At 42.3% G+C, this 24368-nt stretch overlaps 2 protein-coding genes and 1 pseudogene across 8 annotated transcripts; 1 reads left to right on the top strand and 2 right to left on the bottom strand.

Moving 5' to 3' along the window:
- Nucleotides 1–1829: 1829 nt before the first annotated feature.
- LOC136533298 (zinc finger CCCH domain-containing protein 40-like) lies at nt 1830–5477 on the bottom strand (annotated as a pseudogene).
- Nucleotides 5478–5762: 285 nt separating this feature from the next.
- Nucleotides 5763–10929, top strand: LOC136533297 (adenylyltransferase and sulfurtransferase MOCS3-1). 2 transcript variants are annotated; one of them, XM_066525863.1, is made up of 11 exons: nt 5763–6130; nt 6377–6469; nt 7452–7507; nt 7797–7861; nt 7965–8039; nt 8129–8207; nt 8366–8404; nt 8491–8599; nt 9049–9167; nt 10111–10230; nt 10315–10929. In XM_066525863.1, the coding sequence occupies exons 1-11, from the start codon at nt 5833–5835 to the stop codon at nt 10681–10683; spliced, it is 1422 nt and encodes a 473-aa protein (XP_066381960.1). In that variant the 5' UTR covers nt 5763–5832; the 3' UTR covers nt 10684–10929. The 2 variants fall into 2 exon arrangements, with proteins under 2 accessions (XP_066381960.1, XP_066381961.1); XM_066525864.1 differs by lacking the exons at nt 10111–10230; nt 10315–10929 and adding an exon at nt 9953–10102.
- A 184-nt stretch (nt 10930–11113) lies between these two features.
- On the bottom strand, nt 11114–24092 carry LOC136533295 (ALBINO3-like protein 2, chloroplastic). 6 transcript variants are annotated; one of them, XM_066525860.1, is made up of 15 exons: nt 23447–24089; nt 23147–23253; nt 22608–22735; nt 22376–22447; nt 21262–21363; nt 20607–20666; nt 16358–16423; nt 15469–15516; nt 12790–12903; nt 12560–12706; nt 12420–12475; nt 12217–12334; nt 12076–12141; nt 11878–11987; nt 11114–11665 (listed from the first exon to the last, which is right to left on the bottom strand). In XM_066525860.1, the coding sequence occupies exons 1-15, from the start codon at nt 23920–23922 to the stop codon at nt 11530–11532; spliced, it is 1806 nt and encodes a 601-aa protein (XP_066381957.1). In that variant the 5' UTR covers nt 23923–24089; the 3' UTR covers nt 11114–11529. The 6 variants fall into 6 exon arrangements, 3 of the variants coding, with proteins under 3 accessions (XP_066381957.1, XP_066381958.1, XP_066381959.1); XM_066525861.1 differs by having other exon boundaries at nt 12808–12903; XM_066525862.1 differs by lacking the exon at nt 11114–11665 and having other exon boundaries at nt 11889–12000; nt 12077–12141; nt 23447–24092.
- Nucleotides 24093–24368: the final 276 nt, after the last annotated feature.

The following is a 24368-nucleotide window of genomic DNA, read 5'->3' as shown; positions in this document are numbered from 1 at the left end:
GGGATGGGTGCATGCACTGCGCCACGAGGTGGCCAACGGTCCTTGCGGCGTTGCGCAGACCAAACATGAATGCTGTTGAGGCGCTTCGGACGAGGTATTCCAGGGAGAGCGGTCCCCCCCCCCGACAAGCTGCGTCATGACATTGGCGAACGAGAAGGTAAGGCAGCGCAGGTCCTCCCGGGACGGTCGGGGTCCCAGGAAGGCGTCGAGCTGGTGCTCTAGCCTCCCGTATTCGAAGCCGAGGAGCCGGTCGCTCCCGAGGACACGGGCCTCCGGCGCGTGCAATCGTAGCTCCTCAAGCGCATCGACGATCGCGTCGAGGCTGGACGACAGCAGAGGCCTACGCCAACTCTCCCTCCGTCGTGACGACGAAGTCTAGGTTCCCGAAGCGCACGCGCGTGCCCGGGACCCAACTGACGCCATGACCAGCCATCTGAGGCCTGATGTGAACGTCGAGACGCGCAAAAAGCCCCTACCTAGCGCTCCAACTGTCGGTGTTTCGAACCACCGGCCAGTAAATTTGTATCTACGCGTATGGCCCGGATGGTGTGCTCAGAGGACACAAGGATTTATACTGGTTCGGACGGAATGTCCCTACGTCCAGTGTGCTGCTGCTCGTGTTATCGGCACTAGTTTGTAGTAGGGGTTACAAGCGGGCAAGACTTGAGGTCTAGACGACACTTGAGGTCGGACGTTCAGGCGCTAGCGTCTCCCTTACATTATACATGTTTGACCTTTATAAACCTGGCACACCTATAAAATATTCCTGCCTCTGTCACTGCTTAGCAACCACATCCTGCTTTTAAATGGACTAAGCATGTCTGGCTGGTACGATCTAGGCTAAGGTCGTCAACTAGAACATTGTGGGTGGCAGTTGAATCAAATGAATTGGCTTTGAGCTTATCTGCTTATGTGAGCCTAAGTGCCTAACGTTTTCCTGTGGTATCCTTTCGACATTGCCGATAGAAGCACGACTTTGTAAGGATCATCAATCGTATGTGCCCTGTGTATAATCATTGTATGATCATGTGTAGTTATGGTGATTTACATGACGACACAAACATTAAGACTAACATGTGGGTTAAAATATGTTAGACAAACATGTGTTAAAATATGTTACAGATTCTGACATGAGGATAACTATTGAATCAACAAATTCAGAGCAAAAAAATGTTTTAAGCTAACAAAAGAAAGATAAGGGAATGCACATAACAAAAGATAGGGAAACTAACCAAAATTACAAACTGACGACTACTTAACTAAATTGACTAGTCTAGTGGACTACTCATCGACTACTTAGGGCATCTTTGGTGGAGCTCCCGATGGCTCCAGCTCCGGCTCTGTCACTGTGCATGTACTGTGGCGGAGCTTCTAATCACGGGCTCCTCCAGCTCCTGTCTGGTGCACAGCTGAGCCGGAGCCCTTCCAGTACCAAAAACAGTAATATACCGTGGAGCACAGGACGCGCGCAGCGGAGCCGGAGCTGTGGGAAGCCAAACCAAACATGCTTTTAGCAGAACCCTCAAGATAGAACAAAAGACAAAAGCAATCAGCATTGAAGTTGTGCTCTCATCAGATGGATTAGCTATATCAGAAAGAATAATGTTTAAGACAGGTATCTTAAAGCCGAATTGAGATTTAGCCGCAAAGTTGCAGGCGTCAACTGTAAGTTGGTGTCATTATCCGAGTCTTTTTTACTATTACAACCGACTCGTTAGGTCAATCTGAAAAAAGATGAAGGCTTCGATGGCCTCCACGTGAAACTCGGCAGACACAGTAACACAAAATATAGATGCTGGATACATCCAGTATATCTCCCGGTTTTTCAAACTTTGATAAGCAATACAACAAAGTTTTACTGTTAACCACAAATTAAGAAATTACAAAAGTTGGAGACCCACGAGGGTTTACATTCTCCTGCCGAGCAATTAGAGCAGTAGCAGTATCCAACATCTTGTAAGGACTTCAGTTCTGAATTGGCTGTTGCGGCTGCTGCTGAGCTGGAGGGCCATGAAGTGGCTGCTGCTGAGATGGAGGGCCATGAGGCGGCTGCTGTCCTGCACCTGCTTGCGGTGGTTGCTGAGATGAACTAGCCTGTGCCTGTGCTGGTGGTGCTAGCATAGGCTGGTAAGGTGGATATTGTGGTGGGTAGGGCATGCGCGGTGGAGGCATGTAGCCACCATATGGTGGGGGAGGTGGATAGTATGGTGGATACTGACCATGGTAGTATGGTGGTGGTGCAGGATAGCCGCCCTGTGCTGAGCTGCTTGATGGCTGAGCTTGCCCGGCTTGCTGCGGCCCTGGTTTGCCTTCACTGTCCTGTGATTTACTATAGCACCCATCCTCTGTGGATCCATGGATGGGTATAGAGTCCGCTCTGCCGCTGGTGGTGCTGGAATGTTGAAGTAGTACGATGCTGGTGCAGCCTGTTGCTGCTGCCCCTCCATCCCAGGGGGTTGAGGTTGGTCGCCGCTCTGCTGCTGAGATATGACAGCCCTAGGGAGCAGTCCTCCATGGGAAACCTGCCCCTGCCTCCCAGACTCGTCCTCCTCAGGCTTTGGAGCCTGAGGCTTGCCCCACATCAGCTTCAGGCGCACACCCTTCATGACTAGCTTGTTAGCAAGCTCCTCTGCAGCCTTCTCTGCGCCTTCTCTTGTAGTATATGTCACAAATGAAATTGCACGTTGAAGTACCATCCTTATGGACTCAATCTCACCAAGGGCATAAAATTGATCCCTCAAATTCTGCTATGAGTCCACCAATGTAGAGGGTCCTTATAGTCTCATCATCCGGAGGTGTCAGGGATGGCATCTCACCTGCCTTGCTCAAAAGTTTCAGTGCAACTGGATCATTAACTCTGCAGGGAGCAAGAGATAGTCAGAAACCAAGACAGAGGAGAGAATAGACATGGGAAATTTAGTAGAGTGAATAGATACATTCACCTAATAAAGGTTTTTAATAATGAATAATTTAGTTGAACTCATTAACTAGACCTAAAAAGCATCAATGTTTGGCATATCAAGAGCGCAATTTTGGCTGGGATAAAGGAATCCAAGATACAGCTACAAGTTCAACATTTCAACCAAATTAGAATAGTTTCATGACCAAACAGCATCTGGAGACATCTTTTGTCTGTACACTGTACATGTAAGCCTTCTATCTAAAAAAACATCCGTACATGTAAGCAGTACAATTTCTACCCAGGTGTGGGTTAACTGTACAGATGCTAATATCAATTGCCGGCAACTAGAGAGACTTAATTTTGGTCTTACCACCTTAAAATCAACAACAACAGCATAGCAGCATAGCCTTTTAGTCCCAAGCCAGTCAAAAAAAAAACGACAAGAAACAAAATAGAAGGTAATATGGATTTTCAAATACGTCGTCTAAAATCCAAGTCATAAAGGAAAAGCGTCCCTTAATAGGTTTTTGCTATATGCTCCTAAAAGAACTAGATGGACTACATGAACTCAGGAATGGCAACATAGTGTACTACTGATGCGACACAAAAGAGTTGAATGAAAAGTATCAAACCCTTTAAACAACGCAATGTTGACAAGCAGAGTCAAGAACAGAAAGCTATCTGATTCATTATTTCATATGATGAAATTATGAACGCCAGTTTTAAATTGCACATGCTAATCAACAATAGTGATTGCTGAAATGAAGCCTACAATACATGCAGAGAACCACAAAAAACACACAACTAAAAATAATGAGTGCATAAGCACAGCAACATACCCATAGTAGCGATCTTTAATGTTCTGCTGAGATAACTCCCCGGTTTCAGGCATCTCATGACGATAAGGGCACTCAGCTCCTCTTGTACATTCACCACGCACAAAGAAACTACAAACATGAGCTCTGTTCCTCTTGTAATATGGTGTTGTCCTCTGAAGTTTCAGAATGGTATCATTTGGACGAGCCTTCCCATAGGAAGAATCATAGTCTATGCCAGCTCTGGCCTACATTTATGAACCAGAAATTCTCATTAGGAACAACTATTCTTAGGTCAAATGGAACAGACAAGAATAAGTGCATATAAGCAGAGAATAAGTGCAATTCGTTTCAACTATAGCAGATAAAGATAAATTACATCTAAAAAGAAGGCATATTTTGCTGCTGTCATACTTCAAGAGTAACCGGCACTATGATACAGTTTACGGTGACATCATAGAAACAGTATTATGATACACATGATATCTTCATTTCAGATTTCAAATGAACAAAACAACCTGAAGAATACACAGTCTGTCTTAGATATTGGGTAATACGAAAGAAATTAACAACAGCATCAAGATTCAATGTTGAAAGAGAAACGTACCCTCCTATCATGCTCTTCTGCAAAATATTCGCGATTGACATCACTCCTTGGAATTGCATCATTAGAATTGATAGCGAGTGCTGTATCCCGGACCTGAACAGGCAAACCATATTCAAGATCCAGCAGGCAGACCTGGCAGACATTCTTTAGCTTGCAACATGTCTGGCAGATCTCAGTCTTCTTGTACCGCGCATCTCGACCAGGCCGCCACCGGAAGACAGTAAAAGGACGCGCACAAATTTTGCATTCTTTGTCATATTCAGCTCTTAACTGCAAAGAGAGAGAAAAAAAAAGAGACAGTAAGCCACAAAATCGTATTAACACGAAATACTGAAGCAAGTGCAAAATAAGGAGAGATTAATTGGAAAGTTATCCCCATTCGTGTATAACACCTACCTAGTACTACATGATGGGTATAGCATATGGCAAAACCAATTGGCTAGCTAGTATAATTTGCTAGCAAACTAATTTATCCTGGTTTTGCTAGCTAGTATAACTGGCTTAAATATAATTCTTGCAGAACCATCTTGTTAACTACACTATGCATATGGCAAAACCACCGTACTGCACTACTGATCTTGCAGAACCATCAACAGTAAGAGCAAATATTTTTCCCAGACTCCAAACCAAACAGTTACCTCTTTCCATTCCTGGCTAAGGAAGGTGAGGTGAGGAGAACCAAACGAAGCAAACGGCCCCTAAACTACTACTACTACAGCAATGCATTTCGCAGTGTACAATCCCGAAGCAAGCATCAAACATCCTCAACGATCTATTCTCATGTTCAACAGCACATCTATAAGAAACAACTTCACAAAAAAGCCAATATGTAAAACAACTGATGCCACACGTGCACAAGATTCAACACTTAAACAGAAGCGTGACCTAGGTCCGGATCCCATCGAGCATAAGAAATCACAAATGAAAATCAAATCAAGAGGACCACAGCGGTGCAAACCGCATCACAACGCCAAGGAGAAGCGCACAAATCATTCAGGTAGGGTTAGATGTGTTACCATCCGGACGTAGGGGTTGTCGCCGAGGCATGACTCGCACATGATGGGAAAGTCCGACCGCTCCCACCCGTCCGCCTGCGCGTCCCGCAGCAGCCGGTGCGCCATCCCCTCCTCCTCTGCGCTATTACCACCGGGGATTTACAAAAATGGGACTCGAAAAAATAGGAGTGGAAACGTCGGTCGTTTGCAGATTTACACTATACCCACATTTATATTTATCATCCATCGAATGTCATCATAATCGATAAGTGAATTTTTGAGCGTCATTTTTTCAAATTTTTCATTACGACCTCGCCTCTTAACGCAAGTGATCTCTTACTGGGCCGGGCTTTACGTAGTATTCTACGTGGGCCGAGCTTTACGTATTTACTTACGTGGTCCGAGCCCACGTTGGAAGACGCGGCTGATTTCGGCGGCTTTTGCGAGACAATTTCGGCGGTTGAGGCGACACGGCAGCAGTGAGCAAAGCGTCCAGGTGCGGACTGCGGAGGGATGGGCGGCGGCGGCGGCGGCGGCAGGAGGGAGGCGATAGAGCGGGAGCTGAAGAAGCTTCGGGCAGAGCGGGATGAGCTCGACGGCCGGATACGGCTGCTGGAATCGCAGCTCGGGGCGGTGCCTGCGGGAGTCAGCGGTGCGGCGGCGGGGAAAGGAGTAGAGGATGGTGCGTGCGGCGGGAGTGTCGCGTGCCAGAGACGCGTGGGCAACGGGTTTGCGCGGGACGATGGCCTCCCGGCTGATATGATCTACCGGTACAGCCGCCACCTCCTTCTCCCGGACTTCGGGGTCGAAGGTCAGTTGTTTCGTTTCAATCAGCACGGCTCCCTACCTCCAAAGTCTCAGACTTGCTTCCATTAATATGGTTTCCTGGTTGCTCCATGCCCCCTTCTCTTGTTTACTACTAGTATATAACGCTTGCCTCTTCTGCTTCCGATGTGTCATCACAATTGCAGTATATTGCTGGGAAAAAAAGTGCAGTGTAGCAACCTCGTTTCGGCTGATCCTCTGAGGCTCTGACCCTTTGTCATCTATCTGGCAGGCCAGCGGAAGCTGTCACAGTCGTCGATTTTAGTGGTTGGGGCTGGAGGTTTGGGCTCTCCCGTGGCATTGTATCTAGCTGCTTGTGGTGTCGGTAATTTTCCTCTCTGCTGCGAAGTTTTTTCTTGAGGGAATCAGGAGGCCTACTGCAATACATATTTTAAATTGAAAAGTAATGAGTTAACCCAAGTGAAGTACAAACAAGCTTAAGAAACAAAGAAAGTTAACCGAATTAAACTAAGTTTTCTATCCATGTATCAATTAGAGGGAAGTAGTTCCGCTTTGCCCTCATGGTGAACACAGAAAATTCTGATTTAAAGCTCTTGGAAGTCAAAACAGACGGTTGGATTCCTTGGAAAATTAGATCATTTCTTGCCTTCCAAATGCTCCAGCACATAATGATGATAATTTCCATAAAGAAGGGCATGTTAAGTTGCTGATTGAACTGATCAAGACATTCAAAAGGGCCCAGGTCTGAGCTTGTCTGCACATTAACTACTCCCTCCGTACCAAATTATAATTCGTTTGACTTTTTTGACCTCAAGTTTGACCACTCGTCTTATTCAAAAAATTTGTGCAAACATAGTCAAATTTAAGTCATTCTTGAAGAACTTTTATTAATAAAGCAAGCCACAACAAAATAAGTGACATTTTGCTCAAATTTTTTAATAAGACTAGTGGTCAAACTTGGGGTAAAAAAAGTCAAACGAATTATAATTTGGAACAGAGGTTGTAGATTACAACAGGCAGAAGCAAACGGACAGAGAATGAACAAATGCTGCAAAGATTCTTCAATCTGATTGTTCCAAAGGACACAGTTATAGCTAGGAAGATCCATGTTTTTTCCTTCTCAACAGCTGCCTCATACTCTGCTGTGAAGCTGTGTTTAATGTTAGTTTCTCAAGGAAGAAATTATATTTCTTTAATGATAAGTCAGATTTCTAGACGTAGTCCTTCTCCTTGACAAAGTTTTTTACATATCTTATATGTGTAAAGTGAATTTGTTGGTGGGTTCCAGTTCACTAATTTGTTGTATTCACTAATGTATCATTGCTTACAGCTTGTTGTCTTATTAGGTTGCTTGGGCATTGTGGATGGTGATGATGTTGAACTGAATAACCTTCATCGGCAGGTGAAATAATTTGGCATGTCTTCTGTCCCTCTTATCTAGCGTTCTCAATATTTTCTTTGGATTATATTTAAACACTGAATCATCTGCATGATGTATTCTTGTTGTTCTTGGTAACTCAATTAGAAGGGAGATATAAATATGCACTCATAAACTAGCAAATTTGTAGTGAAGTGAGAGAGTTCCGCTTGATAAAACAAGAACATAACCCATGATCAAAATTGGTTATTTTAACCTGTGGCGGTCATACATATCAATGCTAACCTTGTTTTTTGTTCTCAAACTCTCTTAGATAATTCATAAAGAAGCATATGTTGGACAATCAAAAGTGAAATCAGCAGCTGATGCTTGCCGTGAGTAAGAAACTATCCTTTTGGCAGTTTTCTCTGCATTGGTTGCCAACCAAATGTACTATTTGATGCTACTATTTCACTATATCACATATGTTGTCTCAAATCAGGATTAATTCCTCTATCAAGGTAGTAGAGCATCATCATACTCTGAAGCCATGCAATGCTTTGGAGGTTGTGCGGAAGTATCCTTACAATATATGCTGTGACAGATACAGTATTTTTTTCTCAAAGGCAACACTCTTGTTTTCAGCATTAACTAAAACAACCTCAGATATGATATAGTTGTTGATGCAACTGACAACCTTCCTACTAGGTATATGATCAGTGATTGTTGTGTTTTGCTGAACAAGGTAACTTTATTTTTGTTGTAAATGATGCACGCAATATTTGATATGGAATTCTTGCTCTGCCATGTTACCCCATCAATACGATATAGTGTAATATCTTTTTGTTGATTTCATGTATTCATGCATTGATCAATCACTTACATTTGACCTACTTCTCGCAGCCACTTGTATCTGGTGCGGCATTAGGTTTAGAAGGGCAGGTAAGCATCTTTCTTGCCAAAGATATTGCACCCTTTTTACTTCACCTTATATCTTTCATTCATTCATTCATTGTCTTCTCTAACAGTTGACTGTTTATCATCATAATGGAAGTCCATGCTATCGGTGCCTCTTTCCAAGTCCACCACCTGTGGCAGCCTGCCAGAGATGCTCAGACAGTGGTGTTCTTGGGGTTGGTAGGTGACACTGTAGAAGCTCGTCATTAGTACAGTGGGCAAAAACTTAGATTTTTTTTTGTCCTGTTTAAAATTCATCAAACTTCTTTGTTTATATGATGTGGACTTCAACCCAAATGGGATATTTTAAATCATGAGTTAGTGGCTCCAATGTTGTGTAATTTTAATATTTTTTCATGTCCATATTAATCCTTAATTATTCAGTGGCTACAGGTTTTTGTTGGTTCACTCAATGATGTAATTACTAAAATGGCTTTTTCTTCAGGGTGTTCTTAAATATTGTGGTATTTACTGTGCTTTTACAAGAAATCAGTGTAGACACCTCAGTTAAGTTAGCAATTTGTATAATTAGTTTATATAGTTTGCTGCTATATATGATTGATGCCCTGTTAGTTACTTTATTAGACATAGTTTTGCACTGGTGTACTAACTACTGTTTTGTTTACTAGTTCCGGGAGTGATTGGTTGCTTACAAGCTCTGGAGGCTATAAAGGTTGCAACTGGTGTTGGTGAGCCCCTATGTGGAAGAATGCTACTATTTGATGCACTCTCTGCTCGTGTTAGAATTGTACGTGACTTCACTCTGTAATTTATTGTCTTTGGATGCATGATCACAATTTATCCTAATCCCAGCACCATCGTCCATCGGGGGATGGCAATGCTGCATCCTCCTATCTAGTTTTAACTTAAACCTTCTTTCTAGTATATTTATCACAGATTGGAGTCTAATACAAGAATTACAATAGTGCGATAGGATAATGTTGCCAATCATGTTTTATTATAAAAGAATTGAAATTGGTTCTAACAAGAAAGTAATCCTTTATAGGACCATTCTCAGCACTAGTGAGAAAAGTGTGTCTGGTTGTTTGGTGTATGGGTTACGAACCTTTTTCTTCTTAATATAATGATACACAGCTCCCCGCCTGTTCGTTAAAAAAAAAGAGAGAGAAACTTTGACTCTCTTTTCTTATGGGAACAACCTTTTTTCTACTGTGTTGTATCCTTATATGTGATGGTCACATCTTGATTGTGCCTCATAAAGTTTAGTTTTGTGCTTTTGATCCAATATATAATACCTTCGAACCATTTAGATTCTGGGAACATAGCTGTTGCTAGCAGGGTTAGCTCCCCTGTTTTAATGTTTTCCAGACCTTCGCAGAGAGCTGGTAACTAACGTATTCCCAGCACCAGTAGTTAGTTACAAACCTTCTAAAACTTTTAAAAGAATCTAATTGTGAAGCAGCCACCGAAGCTTTCGCATGATCTTGCCTGGTTTCTTCTCCAAGAACTTACTGTGATTTCCAGTCGCCAATGGCATTTGAAACCATGTTTGAGGATTCATCCTATTTGCAGGTGGTCTACCATTAAGTGGATTATGGTCATCAATGTAGTTCTGGTCATCCTGCAAATTATTAACAGCCTTTGGTCCTTCGAAGTTGTTTGCATTGCTTGGACGCAAGCTATAGGACTGTCTTAATATAGCTCATTATCATGTCTACGTATATTTGCAGGTTAAGCTTCGTGGAAGCTCTCCAGATTGCACCCATTGTGGCAAAAATTCCTTTTTCACAGAACAAGATTTTCAGAAGTTTGACTATGAAAACTTCACACAATCACCAATGTCTGATAAGGTAATGTGAATGGATGCAGTTCAGATCATATCAAGAATGATCTTGACATCTATGTGTCCTCATCCACTGTTACATTTACTACAGGCAGCACCAAGTGTGAACATACTCCCAGAGAGCGCCCGAATCACTTGCCGAGATTACAAAAATCTGGTCGACAATGGTGAACCTCATCTATTGTTGGATGTACGACCTGCACATCACTTCCAAATAGCTTCGATTTCTCCATCTCTTAACATCCCGCTCTCCATGTTGGAAGAGAAGCTGCCTACGCTTGAAACCTCACTGAAGGAAACAGGAGAGGCGTCAACCTTGGTTGTCCTGTGTAGAAGAGGCAATGACTCTCAAAGAGCCGTCAAGCTTCTCCACGAGAAGGGATTTGCCTCAGCGAAGGATATCATCGGTGGGCTGCAGGCGTGGGGACGAGATGTTGATCCTGATTTCCCTGTGTACTAGCGAAATGGATGTAACGATTATCTGGCGCCTATGAGGATTCATGCTCAAGGTCAAACGTTTACATAGGACACCAGCTTGTGGTGGTGAATTCAAGATTGTTTCCCACGCGGTTAGCTATTGTTCTCGGCTTAGAATGACCTACTTGTTTGAATTCCTACCTTGTAACAGTTTGAATGCCGTCAGAGATGCTGCTGTTGCAAGAACGAGAACTCTGATACTATTATTTGAGTACTAATTTTACAATACCGTGTACTTGTAACAAAAAAATTCATGGAAGACTTATATGTTAAATCCGCGATGGCTCATGCCATGGACAAAATAATATTTGAGCTACAAAATTACTTTAAAGGCAGCAGATCAAAAATAAGTTTTGATCTTACGATGGGAAGAACTTTATCATCAATCAAACGGCAAGAAATGTTCAGTAACGTAGGGTCATGCACATGTTTTTTTTTAACAAAAAAAAAATCACGAAGTCACTGAAATTTCTGCTGCGTATTGATTTCTTTACAAAATTTGAAGTGACTATAATCTACCAAAGAACACAAGTTGGGCATTCAATTTACAAGGAAGTCTGTTGGGGCTTAGGGCTCAAGAACACTGGATGGTGTGCATTGGACAACAGATGTGTGTGAGGTTGCCGCAGACTTCAAAGGCAGCAGTATGGCCTAGATATTCTGATCGTGCTATTGCCACCCTCTGGTTTCATATTTCTTCTATGGCGGTAATTGTCTAGGATTAGCTGGCTTGCATTCCAGAATTTCAATTCCAGACAAACCCTGTTTTAGTGTTAAAAAACAAAAGCAGTATGCTATCTGTTACTGTGGCCTTTTCAGGTGCAGCACATCACTTCTCTGGCTTTGGTTGATCATCCATTCCTTCCTCGCATTCCTTAAGAAGTCTTTCTACTGAAGGATCATAAGCAATAGCCATCCGCAGATATTTGGCAGCCTCAGAATTCCGGCCTTCTCTAGATAATATACTGCAATAACCAATGTCAGCACGTTTAGCAACAGTCCAGCATTTTAGGAAAGCAGAGCCACATAAATAAAATCAACAATGGAGTTGAACCACAGTATGTGGCTACATGCTACATGCTGGGCCAAGCTACCCTCTAGAATTAGGTTATTGGTAGCCATAGCGCATCATATCGATGGACCATTTGTAACAGAATGATCTATAAAAGGACTTTACCTTCCCAAAGTAAGCATCCCTTGGAAGTAGCAGGTTTTGTTGATGGGCTTTTCCGGTTCCTTGAGCTCTGCTATTCTCTGCAGGAGTTTGATTGCAGTCTCATTATCCCCCTACATTGGAAACCGAAGCAATGCTTATGTTGTTCACTCTTATTCCAAATGTTTTTATAAACTGAGTCCAAATGCAGCATTACTCTACCTGACGCTCGTTTGAAAGACCTGCCCCGAAATATGCAAGCACAAGAAGAGGGTCATCTTCTTGAATCTACACAATCGAGAGCATTGAGTCTTACAAAATTACTGTCTCAGATCATGAAAATCATCTGAGGTAACAACAGACCTTTGGTATAGCATGTTCAAAACAAACTGCAGCTTCAGGAAACAATTTATTTGAGAACAGGATTTGTCCCATTCCAATCAACGCCATAGACAGATCTGGGTTTCTCTCTACTGCTGTCCTGTGTGCAACATTGATCACCAACTCCCATTGTTTGCAAATGGAATAGCCAACAATTGATTAGACAAAGCACAACACTAACTTACCTGATCAGTGGAAGAGCTTGATCTCGGCAGCCAGTCCCCAGATACTGTAATGCTTGCTATTGATGAACATATAGGTATATGCATCAGAATTCATACTGGAACAATATTCCAAGACAAAACAATTGTGTAAACATTCATACTTCAAGTAGCTCCTCAGGTGAACTGGACACAGATATATTTCCTTCCATACTTTCCATTACAAAATTAGGAGCTGTACTCTCACTGGCAGTTCCCTTATCAGATGACATCGATTTCGTTTGCAAGTCAGCATCTACAAGCAGTGGCCTCTGTAAATTCATGATAACTTCAGCATCATGATTCAATTGCACATAATGAAAATAACAAGAGCACAAAAAGTAGATGGGCATGCCTGCATCATCTCAGGTACCTCAAGAGGTGACTTTTGTGCTCTGTAATTAACCTGAGCCCTAGTATCTGGCAATCCCAACAGCTTGCGGGCAGCATCATTTCTCAAGGACAATTGCTGCGATTTAATCATTTGAAAAAAACAGAATGTAACATTAAGTACACAATGCTGACTTCACGGCATCAAGCTTGTTCAAATTAAATTGCATGGAACCTGATCTGCTCAAAGGATACAACAACAACAACAACAAAGCCTTTAAGTACCAAACAAGTTGGGGTAGGCTAGAGTTGAAACCCAGCAGAAGCAATTAAGGTTCAGGCACGTGAACAGCTGTTTTCCAAGCACTCCTATCTAAGGCTAAGTCTTTGGGTATATTCCATCCTTTCAAGTCTCCTTTTATTGCCTCTACCCAAGTCAACTTCGGTCTTCCTTTGCCTCTCTTCACGTTACTACCCTGGCTTAGGATTCCACTACGCACCGGTGCCTCTGGAGGTCTCCATTGGACATGTCCAAACCATCTCAACCGGTGTTGGACAAGCTTTTCTTCAATTGGTGCTACCCCTAATCTATCACGTATATCATCGTTCCGAACTCGATCCCTTATATATCGTTCCGAACTTGATCCCTTCTTGTATGACCGCAAATCCAACGCAACATACGCATTTCCACGACACGTATCTGTTGAACATGTCGTCTTTTCGTAGGCCAACATTCTGCACCATACAACATAGCAGATCTAATCATCGTCCTATAAAACTTGCCTTTTAGCTTCTGTGGTACCCTTTTGTCACATAGAACACCAAATGCTTGGCGCCACTTCATCCACCCTGCTTTGATTCTATGGCTAACATCTTCATCAATATCCCCGTCTCTCCGTAGCATTGATCCTAAATATCGAAAGGTATCCTTCCTAGGTACTACTTGACCTTCAAAACTAATATCTACCTCCTCCCGAGTAGTAGTGCCGAAGTCACATCTCATATACTCAGTTTTAGTTCTACTGAGTCTAAAACCTTTGGACTCCAAAGTCTCCCGCCATAACTCCAATTTCTGATTCACTCATGTCCGGCTTTCATCAACTAGCACTACATCGTCCGCGAAAAGCATACACCAAAAGATGTCCCATTGTATGTCCCTTGTGACCTCATCCATCACTAAGACAAACAAACAAGAGCTCAAAGCTAACCCTTGATGTAGTCCTATCCTAATTAAGATAGTCATCCGTGTCTCCATCACTTGTTCGAACACTAGTCACAATATTGTTGTACATGTCCTTAATGAGTCCGACGTACTTCGTTGGGACTTTATGTTTGTCCAAAGGCCACCACATAACATTTCTTGGTATTTTATCACAAGCCTTCTCCAAGTCAATAAAAACCATGTGTAAGTCCTTCTTCTCCCTATACCGCTCCATAACTTGTCTTATTAAGAAAATGGCTTCCATGGTTGACCTTCTGGGCATAAAACCAAATTGGTTCATAGAGACCCATGTTATTGCTCTCAAGCGATGATCGATAACTCTCTTCCATAGCTTCATAGTATGGCTCATCAACTTAATTCCCCGGTAATTAGTACAACTTTGAATATCCCCTTTATTCTTGTAGATCGGTACCAATATACTTCTCCTCCACTCGTCAGGCATCTTGTTCGATCGAAAAATATAGTTGAACAGCTTGGTTAGCCATACTATAGCTATGTCCCCGAGACATCTCCACACCTCGATTAGGATACCATACGGTCCCATCGTCTTACCTCCTTTCATCTTTTTCAACGCCTCTCTAACCTCAGATTCTTGGATTCTCTGCACAAAGCCTTTTTTTCAATTTATCATAAGCCTTTTTTCCTGTTGGAGTTTACACAATAGCAATAGAGGTTGGGATGCATCTATCTGTTCTAAGCAACTTCTTCGGGATTCTTGATAGCCGTTGCATTATCATACCATCCTTCTGCTCAAAGGATAAAAAAAGGGGGCGTACCCTGTGCAGAGAGCTCCCGCTCTGTGCGGGGTCTGGGGAAGCCTTACCCTCGCCTGTGCAATGCGAGGAGATCGCGACTCGAACCCAGGACCTTTCAGTCACAGGCGGTAAGACTCTACCGCTTACACCAGGCCCGCCCTTCGCTCAAAGGATAGAAATAGGAAATTAATAACAAAAAGGGGAATTCATAAGCATTTTTTCCTGTTGGAGTTTACACAGTAGCAATAGAGGTTGGGATGCATCTATCTGTTCTAAGCAACTTCTTCGGGATTCTTGACAGCCATTGCATTATCATACCATCTGCTGTGGACTATTTAGTATCTCCGACAAGGTGTTCTTAGGATCATATATTAGCCTTCACTTGCTGATTTATTGGAGCATAAGCATAAAAATGCTACAAGCTTACAACACATACCAACCTTGTTGATATTTGAACATGTATTTGATCAATGCCAACCTCACCGCCCCCCCCCCCCCCCCCCCCCCCCCCCAAAAAAAGAAAAAGAAAAAGAAAGAAATGAGATAATTCTACCAGGACATGTGATCCATCTTCCCTATTTTTTGGATGAGGTTTACTATTACTTTACCACAAAAAACATATTGAGATTTAGGCATAGAGTTACTAAGAAAATAATACAAGATTATCACAATATATCAAATTGAAAAGGAAATGACTTCATAATACAAGTAAAAATTATGCTCTAACCTGAGCTACAGAAAATAAACCATTCGTAGTCCAGTAGACCAGGCTTCCCTGCCAATCAAAGATTACAAAAACCGGAATTCAGCATCTGAATTGCTATTTGGGTGAAACAAAAGTTGCACACAAGTGTGATACTTCTGCAACCAGTTTGGCTATAATAAGCAGTGTTTTCCTAAACGCTAAACGGTAAACAGTCGGTCACCTACCGTTTAGCTATTATTCGGGCTAAACGGTCCACTAAACGGGCTAAACGGTCAATTAAACGGGGTAAACGGACGATTAAACGGAAACGGACGGAAACGGCGCACCACCGTGTAGCGTGTACACGGGCTACACGGCCGTGTAGGCGAACAGTGATAATAAGCATGTTGGTGCAGCAAAAATATCATTGACTAAACAATTTCGTGCAAATTAGTTCACATCATCTCACAATGTATGAGTATTGTACTTTTAGTTTCAAATCATACGAAAAGAAATTAGGTTTTGCCACAGCCCACAGTTCTGCACAACCTGCTTTCCCTCTCCGGCAATATCTTATTCATCCAACTGTGTCTAGTTTGCTTCTGACAGCACAAGCAGAAATTAGTGGTGTCTGCCTGTCATTATTGTGATATTACAAGGATTGTAATGTAATGCGAATGGAACAATGTGCCAAATAGAGTGTATTGCTGGAAACCAATGCAAATACTAAAGCATCTGCAATGGTTATGAAATTCCACAATAATAATTAGGCCAATTTATTGCCCAACAAACTTGAGAACAAAATCTGGAAATGCTAATCGACCACACAGCATTTATCCGCAAGACCGGAACCACATAAAAACAAAATGCAAGTATCTGATCAGAGGAATCACATATGCAATAAAGCAAAGGAAAAATGCAAGTAACTGACCTGAGGAACCATGTATGCGATAAGAAACAAAGGGATAGTCAGGACATCGAGGTATATTCTATAGTACTGCAAACAGGAAAGAAATATTTTCAGAACAAGACAGATTTACATAAAAGTAGCGAAAATAGAAAACGTCCAAAGTAAACAGTCAACCTGAAATAAATTCACAGGTATCTCAATGGACCTCACTAAAGAGGAAAAAAAATCTTAATACCTAATTGTAGACATCAAGGTTGAGAGCAGCCCACCAAACATAATTCATACCTCTAACTCTAAGAATGGTATTATGCGTATTCATATGTACCAACAATAGCTCGTACTTGGGTATAAATCCGGAGGTCAGTATAGCAACCACATCAATCATACAAATGCAACAACAATGCCCCATTTGGCAGTGGTGGTTCCAGTGCAATGTAACAACAGAAAGAAAACAAGTGGGAGACAGTTGTAATCATAGTTGTTAAAATCTTGATTCTATCATCTAATTTTACGACTTTATGACCTTAGTTGATTGCGTTGATTCTATTATTCTATTAAATAGAATCTACAATTTTGTGATTATAGTAGTTATGATCGATTTGCGATCCTACCGGTGGAGTTCCAATCAGATTCAGGATTATGATTTTAACAACCTTTTTTTGAGCGGAAAATACAGCAGGGGAGGAATGTAGGGTTAGGAGGCTGGAATGTAGGTAGCTGGAATATAGGGTTCCTTACAGGTAAGTTAAGAGAGTTAGTGGACACAGCGGTTAGGAGGCGTGTAAATATCTTATGCGTCCAAGAGATTAAATGGAAGGGGTAGAAGGCGAAGGAGGTGGACAATACCGGCTTCAAGCTCTAGTACACAGGGACAACTTCAAATAAAAATGGAGTAGGAGTTTTGATTGATAAGAGCCTTAAGGATGGTGTGGTGGAGGTGAGAAGGCAAGGGAATAGGATCATCTTAGTTAAACCTGTTATTAGTGATATAGTCTTAAACGTAATTAGTGCGTATGCCCCCAAGTAGGCCATGATGAGAGTGCTAAACGACTTTTCTGGGAAGACTTAGATCGCTTGGTTAGAGCTGTCCCTAATAGCGAGAAGCTCTTTATAGGAGATGATCTTAATGGCCATGTAGGTACATCAAGTGCAGGTTTCGAGGCGATTCATGGGGGTTTTGGATATGGTAGTAGGAACCAGGAGGGAGAGGAAGTCTTAGACTTCGCCATAGCTTTTGATTTGATGATAGCTAACACTTTCTTCCGTAAAAGACAGTCCCATTTAGTGACCTTTAATAACGGCCAGTACCTCTAGTCAAATCGACTGTCCTTACAAGAAGGAGGGATAAACGAACATGCGTGGACTGTAAGGTGATACCTGGAGAATGTGTGATCGCTCAACACAAGCTGGTGATGGCTGACTTCCGCTTTCTGGTGCAAGCTTGTGGGAACAAACAAGCTAGGGTTGCTAGAACGAAGTGGTGGAAATTAGAAGAAGAGGCACCAAAGGTCTTGGAAAAAGTCATTGAAGAGGGCCCTTGGAATGATGAAGGTGATGCAAACAGCATGTGGGAGAAAATAGCAACATGCGTTCGGAAGGTTGCTTCAGAGGTGCTTGGAGTGACCAAAGGGAGCGGATGCAACTCGAAAGACACTTGGTGGTGGAATGAAGATGTGCAAAAGGCTATTAAGGAAAATGAGTGCTATAAGCGCTTGTATCATGACAGGTGTGCAAACAACATAGAGAAGTACAAGATGACAAAGAAGACTGCAAAACGAGCGGTGAGTGAGGCAAAGGGGCAGGCCTATGAGGACCTTTACCGACGTTTGAGTACGAAGGAAGGAGAGAAGGACATTTATAGGATGGCTAGGGCTCGCGATAGGAAGACAAGGGACTTCAACCAAGTCAAGTGCATAAAGGATGAGAGGGAACAGCTCTTGGTGAAGGAGAATGAGATTAGACATAGATGGCAAGAGTATTTTGATAAATTGTTCAATTGTGAGAACGAGAACACCACCGTTCAGCTGGACGACTCGTTTGATGACACTAACAAGCGCTTTGTGCGGAGAATTCAAGAATCGGAGGTCAGAGAAGCCTTGAAAAGGATGAAAGGGGGCAAAACGATGGGCCCTGATGGTATCCCAATCAAGGTGTGGAGATGTCTCGGAGATATAGCTATAATATGGCTAACCAAGATGTTTAACAATATCTTTCGATCGAACAAGATGCCTGAGGAATGGAGAACAAGCATATTTGTATAATCTACAAGAACAAGAGAGATATCCAAAATTGTATTAATTATCGGGGAATTAAGTTGATGAGCCACACTATGAAGTTATGGGAAAGAGTCATCGAGCAGCGCCTGCGAGGAATGACGCAGATATCAACAAACTAATTTGGTTTCATGCCCGGAAGGTCAACCACAGAAGCAATCTTCTTAATAAGACAGGTTATGGAGCGGTTTAGAGAGCAGAAGGACCTCCACTTGGTTTTCATTTACTTGGAGAAGACTTATGACAAGATACCAAGAAATGTTATGTGGTGGTCTTTGGACAAACATAAAGTCACATCAAAGTACGTGACCCTCATTAAGGACATGTACAACAATGTTGTGACTAGTGTTCGAACAAACGATGGTAACACAGATTACTTCCCGATTAAAATTGGACTTCGTCAAGGGTCAGCCTTAAGCCCGTATCTCTTTGCCTTAGTAATGGATAAGGTTACCAGGAACATACAAGGGAATATCCCTTGGTGTATGTTGTTCGCTGATGATGTAGTGTTAGTGGACGAAAGCCAGGCGGGAGTAAATAGGAAACTAGAGTTATGACGGCAGACCCTTGATTCTAAAGGTTTTAGATTGAACAGAACCAAAACCGAATACATGAAATACGACTTTGGCGGAGTTGTACAGGAGGAGATGTGAGTTTGAAAGGTCAAGTAGTGCCTAAGAAAGATACCTTTCGGTATCTGGGATCGATGCTACAGAGGGATGGAGATATTGATGCGGACGTTAGCCATAGAATCAAAGCAGGGTGGATCAAGTGGCAACAAGCTTCTGGCATTCTCTGTGAGAAGAGGGTACCCCAAAAGCTAAAAGGCAAGTTCTATAGAATGGTGATTAGACCGGCTATGTTGTATGGAGCAGAATGTTGGCCTACAAAGATTCGACATGTTCAACAACTGAATGTTGCAGAAATATGTATGTTGCGATGGATTTGCGGTCACACAAGAATGGACCGAGTTCGGAACGATGATATATGTGATCGCCTAGAGGTAGCACCAATTGAAGAAAAGCTTGTCCAACATCGGTTGAGGTGGTTTGGCCATGTCTAAAGGAGACCTCCAGAGGCACCAGTGCATTGTGGAGTCCTAAGCCAAGCTAATAATATAAGGAGAGGTGGAGGAAGACCGAAATTGACATAGGGGGGGCAATAAAAATATATTTGAAAGCTTGGGATATACCTAGAGATCTATGTTTGAATAGGAGTACTTAGAAAGCAGCTATTGAAGTGCCTGAACCGTGACTTGGGGCTCTTGGTGGGTTTCAACTCTAGCCTAATCCAACTTGCTTGGGACTGAAAGGCTATGTTGTTGTTGTTGTTGTTGAAAATACAGCAGGGGAGGCCCCCACTGTAAACTTTTTATTAAACAAAAATAACACCAACTCTATACAAGAAGAAACAAAAAGGGAAGCATGCCCGAGGAGGGCAACAGAGCTCAACTAGAGCAGCTGTACAAGAAAGGAAGACAGAGTGCTTAACAGAACTGAACCCTAAACACAGAACTGAATCTATGGGATTTTAACAACCTTGGTTGTAATGCTAGTAATATTTACCATCTAAACCCCACAAGTGTTTCATTGACCTCCACTGATTGCCACCAAACAAGTAAAAGGGGCAGTTCATCATCATTAGTCCGATAATTTACTCCACATGACACCCTGCTGCTGTCAGGGGCTCAGGACCATCCAACCGTGTCCAAAACACTTCATTTCATCAATTGTAGGTACCCCCATGATCCAAGTAAGCTAACAACATCATATGGGCCATAGCTCCTAAGGCCAACTGCCCAAGTACACTATACACATCATATATACTTAGATTAAAAAAGAACACTTGATTTTCTGATTGATGGCCACCATCCATGTTCTTTACTCTTCATTACAAAATCTGAGTAATGGGTTACTTATGCTGATAACTTATTAAGAATTTACAACAGCTAGTCGACTAGCTACATGTATCCCTGTGATTGGTTCTCTGGATCATACCTTAGCCAGCAAGCCAAAAATTCCTGGATGATCCTTGATCTGGGACCCCTGAAAAGAAATCTGAGACAACAGATGAAGTCAGTCTCAGGGAGAGTTTAGAACAAACAAACTCCTACTAATAGCTTCATAAGATTACAAACCATCATTGTTGATCTACTTAGCAAAAACTAACTTAACAATGTTTCTATTTAAACAAAAGGTTTTATAAGAACATGGCCAAACTTAATACATATCACAGTGCTGACCCCTGCCCCTCCCCCCAGGTTCTACGTTTGGAAAGATCTTTTGAACATTAACACACAATAAGACCAAAAATGATTGTCAGAAACCAAAATCACCAGTTCACACCAACCTATAATCCATCCAACAAGTTAACCCTTACTGCACTAGTTTAATCTAAGCTCATAATAGACCCTCAATGTTGCCATCACTTGTACACCAACTTTCTTGCATGATTCTTAACCACACGTTGTATGTGAAATTCAAATTATTTATCACACAGTGAGAACCTACCAGAAGGAAATTAACCCAGCCATGAATTTTAACTTGTTACACTTTCCGTGTGTTGGCCTGGTACTAGAGACTAGACTTACAAAGCAAAAGGAAACACATTGTAAAGGGAGAATAGTAGACAAATCCATTGGCAAGAGAGTACCTGGACATTTAGGTAATGCAGACCAGCAACTAAGATAGGAAAGATGGGACCTAAAGTGCCATGTGGAAACTCAGACAAGTTATGGAACCACAGAATCCCACCCTGTTTAGTAGTACAGAAATAAACAATAGGAAGTTATATCTATATTTAATCAAAATGAGTTAACCATGCAGCGTAATAGTATGAATATAATCCTTGCAAAAAAAAAAAGTATGCTTCACAAACAGGATACACTTGCCATTAGACAATGTATATCTGGGAAATAAATGGTAACAATAGTACCATACTACTATCAATACTAGCATATAGTTTGATATGTTTTTGGCTTTTTGGCACATCAAGTCTAAGTGTTGCCCATATGTCCTTTCTTCTCTTGTATATATACCAGTTTTCAACTCAATACAACTTGTTTGTTGAGTGCCTAACATGGCATCAAAGCTTTACGGTATCAAACCCCAGTGAGTCCATATTCACTACCCTGATGTTGGCAACTTTGGCTGACTAGCTTCAGCTGAATCCAGTCCGCAACCTCTTCAACCACCTCACCATGCCCCTGGATATACATTCCCTTTACCTAACAACCACAATTATCAACAGCTCTGAATCTCTAAAAGAACTAATGCAACTTAACGTATGTTAAGCAAGATATCTCTAGTAGCTCAACTGACACAGTAGTTCCTTAAAACACCTGGGACCACATGGTATCAATATTCAATAATGTAATCCAGTACTTCACACCTTGGCATCTTTTTCTTTCTTCTCATAGCTAGGTAAAGGACAAGTAAGTGCATTAAACTCTATGCAATTGGCCAATAGTGACATAGTAATTCTAGTACTGAATATGGAGTATAAATGTTTGTTATAGATTCAATAAGTTGCATCCTAACTGTGAAATTAACAACTTAATCTTTGTCTAAAGCATCAACAGTTAATTTAAACAATACAATAAAGAATATAGAACATGACTACATATAAAATGGAAACAGTATCAACAACAACTATGGCTGCTAACATTGTGGCCTTAACTCCTTAAGAATCATATCATACTCGCTTCACAAAATATGGGACTAGTACAAGGAATAGAGGAAAAAGTACAGAGATACCTTGAACATACATTATCAAATCCAGGGTGATTATTCAAGCACATGCTCCGTATACTCATCATCCAAAGTATAAAGCAAGGGAACTGCAACAAAATAGAGAGGGCAGAAGAGATGAGAACATAATTAGGAACAACAAAATGTACATTTCAAAATCAACTGACATCATCATAAGATCTGTAACTAATATTAAACTATGTGAAGGGCAGAAGCCAAAAGATCTTATCACAATATTTATATCATTACCTGTACCGAAAAATAGGCAAAATTCCAAAGAAATGAGGGACAACCAAGCTCCTTCTTTTTCTTCTGGAACAGAGCATACTGTTCACGGAAGTTATTTCCAGGCTGAGGAGTGGGTAATGAAGTGGACACTTCAAAAAAAAAAGATATCGGAGAGTCCAATCAGAAACACATGGAAAATGCACAATCTATTAAAGCCAATGCCACAGATGTATCTTTGAAATCAGGCTCCCCTAACATAAGCATTTTGAATCAAACAATATACTAGGCAGTAGGCGTTATCATACTATTACATCAGGAGGGGGTATTGATTGTTTTGTTTGTTTGAATCAAGGCACAGGGGTATTGATCGTTAATTGTCACTGGATGCTAAACATATTAAATTACATAAACTAAACCGTTGGGAATTTAGAATATACTTCTGCTCAACTTCTTCAAGATGAATAAAGATATTGATCATTTTTTTTACGGACACCTGATAGCCGATGTGTTGTTGCGTCACCAGACAATATGAAGCTTGCAGAGCAGGCAGTAGAGCTTACATTTTCGGAATACTTCACCAATTTTAGCAGTCTTCTGAAGCTGCACTATGAGGGCAGGAAGTATCAACAGTCTCATGGCCACAGTAGAAAAGGAGATTGCCATCCACCTGTGGTGAACATCAACAATTAAACTTAAACTAGACTCGTTGGCTCAATGACAGGGGATATCCATAATATATACAAAAATACAAGCAAAAACGATATTCCAAGCAAAAGCATAGCCTCAAATTGGCACGAGAGAATGTGTTGCCAAAAATAACAGGAAATGGAAAGCTTTTTTTTCAGCAGTAAGAGGCCAACCACGGCAGTCCGGTGAGGCTATGGAACCCGTCCATGAGGTCCAAAACTGTGCTAACAGCCAATTCCGACACTCCCCCGACGCCGTCGGCCGTGGCGCCGGCGGCACCTCCCACGGCATCCGCCGCAGCCCCCGCTCCGCTGGCGACCCCTTCCCCGTCATCAACAGTTGTCACGCCATCCAAGTACACGCTTTCCTTCTCGGTGTACACATCCTCTCCGGGAGCGTCCGCAGCAGCGGTGCCGGGACTGGGACCAGACCCGGAGGCGGAGCCGGAGCGGGAGTACCACGAGAAGCTTCGCGAGTGAAGAGCAAAAGGAGGGAGCTCACGAGGGGGCAACGGGAGCGCGGGGATCGGAAGTGGGTGGTGGTGGTGGTGGCACGGGCTCTGGGAAGCAGCAGAGAGGTGAGCAACGGCGGCGGCTAGCGGCGACGGGAGGAGCCGGCGGCGGCCGATGAGGCGAACCGCAAGCGTCATGGCGTTCGTCACGTGGATGCAAGGGACAAGGGCTAAACCCTTGACACGTGCAAGCTCCTAGCTGCTCGATCGGTATCAGACGGCTCAGATCGACTAAAACCAGTCATTTGTCGGAAGGACCTCTCATTTTCTCTCTAATTGCCGTTAAGGCATACGCTTCTTCCCCCTCCTCCACCCCCCAACAGGAAAATGCGGAGCAGATATACTTGTCCATAGCTAAAAGGGTGTGTTTTGTCATGATCCCTGATGTAGTCTTATGGAGTACCGAAATTCCTGTTGAAATGTTTTACTCCAACCTTTGACATATTCATGTACCCGATTGAGAAAGATTTATCTTTTATGTATAAATAGGTAGCATGCAATGTGTTGCTACCGGATAGCTAACATTTTATGGTAAAAACACATGGATCGCACGATAAGATAACAATACTGTAAAAATTAAATAC

Source organism: Miscanthus floridulus, unplaced genomic scaffold, assembly GCF_019320115.1.
Source record: "Miscanthus floridulus cultivar M001 unplaced genomic scaffold, ASM1932011v1 fs_844_1_2, whole genome shotgun sequence".
In the NCBI taxonomy this organism is placed as follows: Eukaryota; Viridiplantae; Streptophyta; class Magnoliopsida; order Poales; family Poaceae; genus Miscanthus; species Miscanthus floridulus.
The sequence above is the reverse complement of the archived record's forward strand: the minus strand, read 5'-3'. Positions and strand labels throughout refer to the sequence as shown.